At 30.8% G+C, this 11,269-nt stretch overlaps 2 protein-coding genes and 1 long non-coding RNA gene across 3 annotated transcripts; 2 read left to right on the forward strand and 1 right to left on the reverse strand.

Annotated features, from left to right (window-relative positions):
- Positions 1 to 215: 215 nt before the first annotated feature.
- Positions 216 to 1,239, forward strand: LOC114074386. Its single transcript, XR_003574770.1, has 4 exons — positions 216 to 360; positions 433 to 511; positions 917 to 987; positions 1,069 to 1,239. It is a non-coding gene; the product is annotated as an uncharacterized LOC114074386 (long non-coding RNA).
- Positions 1,240 to 2,177: 938 nt separating this feature from the next.
- LOC107032593 lies at positions 2,178 to 6,875 on the forward strand. The gene is made up of 13 exons (XM_027912299.1): positions 2,178 to 2,991; positions 3,083 to 3,454; positions 3,552 to 3,611; positions 3,701 to 3,793; positions 3,874 to 4,017; positions 4,167 to 4,214; positions 4,462 to 4,509; positions 4,642 to 4,722; positions 4,812 to 5,253; positions 5,354 to 5,495; positions 5,712 to 5,844; positions 5,929 to 6,440; positions 6,517 to 6,875. Exons 1-13 carry the CDS (start codon positions 2,248 to 2,250, stop codon positions 6,743 to 6,745), a joined length of 3,048 nt encoding a protein of 1,015 aa, XP_027768100.1. The 5' UTR covers positions 2,178 to 2,247; the 3' UTR covers positions 6,746 to 6,875.
- A 1,048-nt stretch (positions 6,876 to 7,923) lies between these two features.
- Positions 7,924 to 10,372, reverse strand: LOC107001600. Its single transcript, XM_015199579.1, has 4 exons — positions 9,798 to 10,372; positions 9,132 to 9,682; positions 8,430 to 9,040; positions 7,924 to 8,367 (listed from the first exon to the last, which is right to left on the reverse strand). Exons 1-4 carry the CDS (start codon positions 10,370 to 10,372, stop codon positions 7,924 to 7,926), a joined length of 2,181 nt encoding a protein of 726 aa, XP_015055065.1.
- Between the last annotated feature and the right edge of the window lie 897 nt (positions 10,373 to 11,269).

Genomic DNA, 11,269 nt, shown 5'->3' on the forward strand with positions numbered 1-11,269 from the left:
TAAAAATTTTAGTGAAAATGACAAAATAGCAATATGTTATATTAATTATACGTATTTTTTATAAAAGATGTGTATTTCAGATTTTAATGTATTTTAGTATTATTAAATTAATATATAAATGGAAACACATTGATTGGACCAAAACATGGTCCAATAACATTTAATGAAAAAAAAAAGAAATTAATGAAATAACTTTTCGTGTAAAGTCCAAGAAAGGCAAAAATTAAAATCAATTCAAAATTCTCAGCCAAAATTTCAAGTTCCTTGTTCAAATTTTCCATAATCAAAGCCATTGTTATCAAGGATTTAAGCAGATTTTCGAGTTAGGTTTATTATTAAAGCAGATTTCGTGGAGAAAAGGTTAGTTTAAATTTTGATTTCGATTTTTTGAGCGTTTTTTGTTCAAGTTCTGACATTGTTCAAATTTTCCAGAATCAAAGCCATTGTTATCAAGGATTCAAGCAGATTTTAGAGCTAGGTTCATTATTAAAGCAGATTTTGTGGTGGAAAGGTTAGTTTTAAATTTCGGTTTTGATTTTTTGAGCGTTTTTTGTTCAAGTTCTGATTTTGTATATCAAGAATTTATGGACAATATATGAAAAGCCATTGATTATCAAAGATTTAAGAAGATTTTTGAGCTAGATTCATTATTAAAAGCAGATTTCGTGGTGGCAAGGTTAGTTCAAATTTTGGTTTCGATTTTTTAGCGTTTTTTGTTAAAGTTCTGATTTTGTATACCAACACTTTATGGACAATTTATGTGATTTTTGTTTTAATATACATTTATGATTTTGTATTTTTTTTGTGATTTTCTTTCAATTTATAAGATTAGGTAGATTATGAAAATATATATATATAGAATCATTGTTGTTTGATGTTCAATACGCAGTTGTTAAAAGATTTTTTTCTTCTTCAGATTTTTGAATTGTTGGCAAAAAAAAACAGTGTATTTTTATGCAATGGCTGATTCAGTCAGAATTACTAGAGGTATAAACAACAACATTCAAAATTTTCCGGAATTACCGTCATTTGATTTGTGCATTACTCAAGGATTGATCGAAAATGTAGGATCTGCGGCGAGAATGGCACAAGAGTATGAAATGGCAATTAATAGCTCTTCAAAAAAAAGGAAAGTGTCGTGCTATAAAACAAATGTTGATCAACAAAAATATCCAAGTGATGAAGTATTACGTCATGAAGATGAAGAGGTAATAAATTATTAACGAAACTAATTTTTATGCTATGTATATAGTTGGTTTTTGTGTTTGAAATTTCATGACTTTCAGATTGGAAACTTATAGTATTAATACATAAAAAAAAATTGTATCCTAAATGTGATGTGATAAATATCAAAAGTAAGTACAAATCATATGATTCATATATTACCATGAACCTGCATGTGTTATACTAACAGAATTAACTTAAAATTTGCAAGTTTTCGACCTATTAACTGTTTCTAGACTCAATTACTCTTTATTGGTGAATTTTTGTTTTAGATATTTCAATATTTTTATAAAGTATATTTTAATTTATCAATTAATTGAAACATAATAAATATATTATAATTATTAAAATCATTTAGTCACTTAATTATCCAGGTATAATATTTATTACCCACAATCAACAATAAAATAGTTACAAAAGTATTTCTTATATATATGTATAAAATCAAAAAATGTAGTAATTTTTAATTAATGGAAGATTATATGTTATTGAATAATACTAATAAGTAAATTCATTAGTAATATAATAATTGAAGGACCAAGTGCGTTATTATATGAAGATGATTGAGAATTAGTGATAACAGTACAGTAATTAATAATCTTAATACTATATTATTGTTACACCAGAAATTGATTAATTAATTAATTTAATACTACATTATTTGTTGGATACATATATATAGATTGTTGAACAATGTAGTTATGTTCTCTTCAGCATATTTATGTATTCAAATGTTGATAGACTTGTTGTATCAGCTTATTTGTTGTTTGTTGTTTATTTTATTTTATTTTTTATGTCATCAATATTCATGATTCTGAATTAACATGCACTATTTTGTATACAATGTAGTTTATCATATTCTATTTTTTTAACTAGTAATAGATTTATATATCAGAAATTTCTTAAGTATGTATTCATTTTATTGTTGAACATGTGCAGGCAAATGAATTTTATGTCAAAAATAAATCAAAAAAAGCTCCCCACATTCATTGTTTCTTTAATCATGACATAAAAGCTGACTTGATGAAGTATTTACATGGACATGTATACAATGTATTCTGTGAAAGCACCTGCTTTGGTAAATATATGCAAATGCATCAATGTCGTGCTCGCGGACAAATACATAGGTGTTGCATGGCGTTAGAACTCAACTGTAGTTCTCGCCAAGCATTTGTAATGCGTGTAAATGGATCTACGTTGCGTTTCACTTTGAGAGAATTTGCTTTGATCAGTGGATTAAATTGTGTCAACGAAGAAACTGATTTCATCTTTGATCAGTCAGAACCAAATAGTTTCATGGAAAAATATTTTGAGGGTGTTAAGTTGATCAGAAAAATTGATATAATGAGGAGTTTTCATCGAAAAGTGTGGGGGGAGAACGATCAGGATGGCCTGAAGTTTGCAATTTTATACTTCATTCAGACAGTGATTTTTTCCGGTGAAAGATCAACAAAAAAAGTTCCTAGATTATATTTTGATCTAGTCGAAAGTGGAAGGTACACCCAGTTTCCATGGGGGAAAAAAGCTTTCTATTTGCTGATAAAGAGCCTGAGCAAGAAGTTAAATGGTAAAAAGCAATTTTACAGAATTGGGGGAATGCCTATTGTATTCCAAGTATGGTTGTTTGAGTGCAGCTCGAGTAATGATTTCCAGGTCGCTCAAAAGGTTGATGACCATATTCCAAGGTTGCTCAACTGGCAGACGACCAATGAGAGTCGTAGATACAAGAAACTTATGAACACCATATTCAGTGATGTTAATAACAAGGTACTTAACTTGACATATATTTAATAATCACCAAGTTGTATGTTTTCTTATTGGTTTTATTTGTAATAGTAACAATATGTTTCGAATTCAGATTAAATTCAGGAACATTACACCAAATCAAAGGGAACTTGCAGTATTGCAACTGCCACCGGAGGGTATCGAAAATCAAGCTCCACCTCAGTATTCAGATTCATCAGATGATGAGATAGATGATGAAATAATTGATACAGATGATGATCAACGAGAGGGAAGCTGTGACGACAAAGATTCTGAAGATGATTTTCAAGCACCTCCCCCACAAGCAGTAAAGGTCAAAAGGAAGGAAAATGTTGGTTCCTCAACGTCGCCTCTTAGAAAAAGGACAAAGAAGCTGGTGACTGGTGGATCAAAACAGGATGCAAAAAAATTGGAACCTCGAATTGCTCTTAAACAGCCGATGAAAAAGAATGCTGAGTCAAAAAAGGTAATAAAGAAACTTAAGGTTATTTTTAAAACAAACTGAATGTCTACATGCATATCTAACAAATATACAACTTTCGAGTGATTATGATTTTTTTCAGAGAACAAGCGGACCTGAAGTGGAAGGCTGGGTGAAAGAGCTGTCAGATTTCAGAAAAGAAGTATTTACCATATAGTACATCCTTCATAATTATACACTTATTATAATTATAAATTTTTAATAACATACATCATTATGTCATATTTCTAGGTTAAACAAGAGTTTGTTGAAATTCGCAATTTGATCAACGACAACTTCAAAACTGTTCTGGCAGCCATCAATTCAAAACGGGATGAGCAGGAGGTTTCTTATAAAAAATAAAATGATGTAACGTATTTCAAATTTACATTTTTGTTAATGATTTACGTTGTAATATAACACAGGCAGAGCATTCTGATGATCATGTTGTCCCTCCAAAATCAAATGATGAAGATGGGTATACACCACCATACACTTTCAATAAAGAATCTCCAACAAATCAAGTTCTTGTATCTCAGTGTGAAAAATTGGAATCTGGAAATTCAGAGGTACTCGTAGTTTTTTATTATTAATTTAGATTGTAAATACGATCCCTATTTTGGTGTTTTTACGAAAATTTTGAATTTGTTCACTGTTTATGAAGTCGTAACTTTTAATATTTGTTTACATGTGTATTGGATTTTTTTATTTTTACAAGACACTCAAGGATTCAAACGACAGTAAATCAACAAATGTTGTGCCCCATGTAAGTCAAGAATTTGTGTATCATTTTTTAAACTCAATACTTGTCTAATAAATATCATTAATAAGCCTCCCATATTTTATATAATTATACATTTATATGATTATGATCAAACTGTATCTAGCAATCTTAACTCGTTTTATGATTACATGTATTATAACTGTTATCGTTTACAACTTTAAATGACTTTTCATTATTTGTATCCATTAAAAAAAATTCATGTTTCTTGTTATTTTTATTTTTTTTAAAGACAATCAACACTACAGATGGAATATATCCCAACTCCGATGATCATGAGGTAAGTCAATTTTTAGACAAGTTTATGTTTTTTTTTTCGTACATCCTAACGTGTGATCACAAAATACAAATTTGCCTTAAATTCCAGTCTCAATAAATGTTCATTTTCATATCGACAATTTCATTTTATAAGGTTTTTTGTATCAACACCCCTGTTCGAAATCTGATTGAAGTGGATTATGAGTTAAGTGCACCAAGACCTACAATTCCTAGAGTATGTTATTTAATTTTATAAGTACATTTGTTATACCATTATTTGGGTCATTACTTTTTAAGGTGTTGTTATTTTTACGAAATAAATAGGTAAATCAACCAAGTTTTGTATTTGATATACCCCCACAAAAAGTGCTTGGAGTATCTGAAAAATCTCATGAGGATGATGTTGAACAAATGCCATGTCCAGTCCCTATCCGGATTTTGGATCACATGAAAGTGACAACCGATTCACAGTTTGAATTGGACGATCAATTCATGCCTAGTCTCAACTCTATAAAGAGTAGCATCGCACCACGTTCAACTGTGATAAAAGGGCACACCGAACAGCTGCCAACAACAATTGCAGGATGCATTACAACAAAGGCAGATCAGTCCACTATCGATGTCCAATTAGGTACGAACGGTGAAAATTTGATGATAGATCAACCTATCAGCAATAAGGAACAGACGCCATTACCTATGCGTAGGAATAGACGTCCAGGTCCTTATAATACATCTCCGTATCTGACCAATTTTGGATCATCTGCTGGTACAGTATTCCATTATTTTAATACTTTTGTTAATGTAATCATTTTTTTTATTGCTACTGTTAGTGTGTACTTAATTTATAGTTTTTTTAATCATTTCAGGTAGTTCATCAAGTCAGGCTCACATTTTTGAATTGAAACACCCTTTTATATTTGATTTGATATCCGGCGATTATGATATAACGTTGTGGGATGCGTTTCGTTCATGGATCCGAGATGGCTTACTTACAAAGCATGACAGAAAGTAAGTCATTGGTGAATAATTACAAGATATTTTTAAAACATAACTGTTTAATTTTTTTGTATCCGGTTAAATGTTTGTTTGTGTTTCAACAACAGTTATTGTTAGGTGCTGCATATATATAGGTTTTGTTGATTTTTTTTGTATTTAAATGTTGATAGTAATTACTTTACCTTTTTAATGAATGGTATACTGTTTATATTTTTATTATGTTTTTAGGAAGCATGATCAAGACCATTACAAGAAGAATCTAGCTGTAATTTCTGTGCCCATTAACCTTGGCGTTCTCACAGTGGACAATAAGAATTGGTTCTATAATCTGTTTTTCAAAGGACAGTTATTGAACAATTCGGTAAGAGTTGTTTAGCATTTATATTTACAAACAATGATTCATTAGTAGTTATAGTATTTATACATTTGTGTTTAAATTTGTCAGCATGTTGATGTGATTTTATATTATCTACGGAAAAAAGCCAAGTATGATGTTGGAGGCAGCTATAAATACACAACTGTAGATTGTGTTTTTAGTTCAAAGATATCTGCTATTTGGGAAAAATATTTGGATTTAGATAGCGATGTTGGTTGTGCCGATGAAGAGCATGTCATTGGTGAATACATTAGAGGGTACAAAATGCATGCTGCTACACCTTGGCATAAGATTGATTATGTTTTTGTTCCTGTCCACGTCAAGGAGAAATTTCATTGGGTGTTGGCTGTGATATCATTGAATGATAAGTGTATCAACGTGTATGACTCATATAGGGCAGCAGGTCACGATGCAGCTATCAGGGCAGAGATAGTTAAATTGTCTCAGTTGATCCCTTTGAAGTTATCAGTCAATGAATATTACAACAATAAAGGAATTGATATATCGCAAGCTCAACAAGAGAACGAGTTCTTTAATGTAGTATTCATTGATAATGTTCCTCAACAGGCGCATGGGTCTCTGTAAGTTTGTGTTTCTTTTTATTTTAATATCACCAAATTATAAATATTATATTGTGTACTAACTTTTAATTTATAGGGATTGTGGTATTTATATGCTAGCGTTTGCCGAATACCTGTCATACGGCCAAGGTATTCCAGCGAATATTTTGGATGCATCGTGTTTACGGTCAAGATATGCTACACTTCTTTGGAATTATGGCCAACAAAAGAATGATGCCGGAGCAATAAGTGACAATGAAGCACCTCCACGATATAGCAGATTGAATGTAGCAATGGAGGAGATTGATACAATTCAAATAGATTAGTTATTGTCCATTTTTTGGTTTGTACTGGGACATTAGTTTTTGTATTATATGAAACGATTTTAAAGGGTTCCAGTTCTTTTGTGTTTATTAATGTATAAAATCTTGAAGTTATGGTTTCAAAGGTTTTGGGTCAATATTAAAGTGTTCAAGCTTAAGTATTTGCATGTGGGGTACACAAAACTCATATTTTATGTTTAAATTCAATACAAATGTATCTATCAACATGCATACGATTCTACCAACATACAATATTTATAGAACAAATATAATGTAGATTAAAAGCATGGATACGCATACATTTCGGTATAAAAGGTATACCAAAACAATTACAAATAATCTAACAAAATGTATGCATTCATATGTTTCAAATGGATGTTAGACTTGATATTAAATTGTAAATACAATTAATAATAATAACAACATAAAAAAGATAGAATACGTATAGAGAATATGAATACTTTTAGAGATAACACGTATACCAAAAAAATAAAATTGTATGCTTTAAACTATTACAAAAAACAAATTATAATATATTATAAATACAATTTAACTTGAATACAAGTAACTGCACTGATTTTGTTTCTTAAACATACAATTAAACGCATACATTATAGATAGAGCAAATACAATATAGTACCCAGGATACAAATACATTTCAATAGGAAACGCAGNACGCAGAAAAAAATATGTATTCATTAAAATGTTGATATTAGTACCCAGGATACAAATATCTTTCAATAGAAAACGCAGAAAAAAAATCTGTATTAATTAACACGTTACAAAATATAATTTGTATTATATTATACATACAATTCTACTGGAATACAAGTAACTGCAAAGATTTTGTATTTGACACATACAAGTTCACACATAAAATTTAGATAGGACAAATATAATATATATTGAAAACATGAATATGAATGAACACTTCTCGATATAAAACGTATCCACAAAAACATATTTGCCGAATTCAAAATAGGAGAATCCAACAATTGTATTCATTCATATCCAATCAGATTTCGAATACAAGTAATATTATTCGCGAGAAGACGTAGAGCGATTACATTTAAATATACAACCATGAACAAAGAATTCCATGTTATTTTATTACCCAGAAGGCATTAGATGTCTGGAAGAAACAAAACTCTAAAAATATTCAAAATATGAAACATCATTAACTATACAATACGCGGTCCATTCCTACATGAACGCCTATTGTGCCCTTTAAACCCACACGTACTGCAAGAATTCTTTCTCTTCTTACCATATAGCTCGCTATACGTCTTGTCACGATACTTTTTGGATGGCCTTCCAGGGAGCTTTTTGTGATTTGGAGGCTGCACTATCTGGTCCTTAATATACCCAGGTACATTCCACTCGTTTTGATCAGGTAACGGACGAATTGAAATGCTATATGTATTCAACAAGTTACTTGGCTTGTACACGTCGGAACAATATGGCCCAACATCAAAATGTTTCTTCTTTAAAACAGCCCAAGCATGCGAACATGGTATTTCATCTATTTGAAACCTCTTGCAAGTACAAGTTTTATTTTCCAAACAAACAATGTAGGTTCTACCTTCGTGATGAACACTAAACACATAGTTATTTGACGGCACAACCTACAAAAATAAAACACTTATGTCATATAATTTTGATGAACATATAAATCGTAACAACATACCTTCATACGTAATGATGCTTCTTCATTAGCAACAAGCATCTCTTGTGGTCTACCACAAAGTGTGGTGAATGTATGTGAAGCAGACGTATGATTTTTCAAATTCCATCTTGCAAACATCTGTCTTACTTCCTCAAGAAAATCGTATACCGGTAATTCCCTTGCTTCAAATAGACAAGCATTTATGCACTCAGCTATGTTTGATGTCATAACCATTCCTCGATCAACTGTTGCATATACCCTAGACCATTTTTCATAACCTGCTGATTCCAAGTAATTTTTTACACGAACATCAACTTGTTCAACCTTTTCCATCAGTTCATCAAATTCAGATTGTTTGTATGCCTTTGCCATCCCATAAAAAACTTCCGACAGTTTGTTGTGCGACTTTTTAAATAGTGTTTTCACATTTTTCCACAAATGCCAAATACAGGCATAATGAGGAACTCCATCAAATACCCTCGAAACTGCCTTTATAATACTTTCGTTTCGATCAGACACAACGCACATGTTATATTTAACGCCATGCGCTTCTCTAAACTGTTCAAAAAACCAAGTCCAGGATGCATCATTTTCAGAATCAATAATTCCATACGCTAGCGGCAATATATTTCCTACACACAAAACATTTAATAAATTTTTTATTTCATATAGAATAAATATAATAATCAACAAAACAAAGTGTATATATTATCATTCCAATACCTGCTCCATCAACAGTACTTGCAGAAACAAATACTCCATTGTAAGTACCCCTGAGGTGGCTGCCATCAACTACGACAATTGGTTTACAAAACTCAAAACCTTTTATGAACGGGAAGAGCGAAATAAAAAGATAAAGAAATTGATTTTCATCGGTTTTCTTCATCCTTATATGAGATCCAGGGTAGGTAGCGTCCAATACGTATAAGTAGCTCGAAAGTTTACCATAAGAACCAGATGGGGTACCCCTTAAAGAAACTAAAGCCTTTTCTTTAGCATTCCACGCCACTGAGTATGATACATTTACTCCAAGAGCTAAGCTGACATCTTGTTGTATATCCTTTGGCGTCAACTTCCTTTTATGATCAACTAACTTGGGTTGTATCATACCTCCAATAAGACTGCTTGTTGCTTGACGTTGTTCATAAACCTTATCTTTCAATGGACACGTGTGATCATCTACGAATTTTCTAATTCTGAACATTCCAGATTTATTGATACTTGACGACTTCAACACCCACCCACAATTATCAGAGACACAAACAAGTGTATAACTGTTTGAATAACACCATATTAGAATTAGGTAAAATACAAATAAAATATTTGATACAATGTAAAAAAACATAATGAAAAAAAAATTATAAGAGAATCCAACCCAAATACACATACCATGTTTGACTCGATCTGTCCGTTTTCCATTGGAATCTATGATCAATAGCGTATTGCGTCATCACAGCCTTTAAAGTTCCCTTGTCCTTATAAACTTGATCTTCCAACACTACCTTATGTTTGACGTTTGTAATAATGTCGCAATTCACGTTATCGCTATTGTTCGGCACACTAAGCACTAATGATTCTGTATCAACTATATCTATTCCACCAGGCCCACACATTTCGAATCCATCTTCAAACATATTTCTATCAGCTAATTGACAGTCATTCACAAATACGGATACACATATAGGATACTTTGACAATTCTTTGTTATCTTTTTTCAACGACACATACACTCTCACGCCCATGTCGTTGTGTATTTCCAGAGGTGCAGTACTACCCTCTATCTTATATTTAAGTTTCACAATGTTGAAGCTCAAGTCAACACAAATTTGCTTTGATACAAGATCCATTAGTTCTCTAAATGTCGCATACTCTTTTAACACAATTGCTTCGGTACTGTAATCAACATAGCAATTTTCATTGTTCCACCTCCCAGAATGCATGACCAATAAACTAATGCTTCCCATGGCTACAATGACAAATTCTATATAATCAACATAGCAATTCGCTAATGAATTCGTACTGTATTCAACGTAGCAATTTGCTAACATCTCACTTGGAGACATATAATACTAGTAGCAAATTGTTAACAAATCAGCGATTTTCAGAAGAACAAAAATACTATAACTTTTAAAATAAAATCATTGACAAAGCAGCAAATTTGCAGCAAAAAAAATGAAAATCAGATTTTTTACATTGATATAAACGGAACATACCATGAGCTTAAAAAAAATTTCAAATCATACAAACATTTCACGTATTCATATTAGAAAATTTAAAAAAGATACCTGATCTCCAAAGTATGAAAAAAACCGAAAGGAATAAATTGTTGTTGTGGGATTCGAAAATTTCCGCTTTAAAATAATTTCCGTATTCGATTATATTGGCAGAATTCGATTTGTATAATAAAGCATCTTTACCAATTCAATAAGAGAGGAGATAAATTTGTTTGTAATCTTTTTTAAATATGAAGAACAGAGAAGAAGAAAAAAAACGTTCAAATTAATATATGACAAAAATACAGCTTTTAAAAAGTAACTGAAGGATTATTAATGCTACTTACCTTTTTTATGTTTTAATTTCCATCTTTTCTATAATTTTTTTTTATAAATATACATACCATATTACAAGAAAAAATACAGTATTCCTATATAAAGTAATTAAAACATGCTACTATTACTAAATATTGAAATATTGTTACTGTGTCACCAAAAAAACTAACATATTGCTGTTTTGATTAAATTCCCAAAAATTAATGATAAATTAGCTAAGTAGTTAATATTCCTAACATAATTATTAAAAACATCTATAATTTAAAATAATTGTTAAAAATGTCAATACGTTAGCAAATATAGTGTATCATA

This window comes from Solanum pennellii, chromosome 10, assembly GCF_001406875.1.
Source record: "Solanum pennellii chromosome 10, SPENNV200".
Taxonomy (NCBI): domain Eukaryota; kingdom Viridiplantae; phylum Streptophyta; class Magnoliopsida; order Solanales; family Solanaceae; genus Solanum; species Solanum pennellii.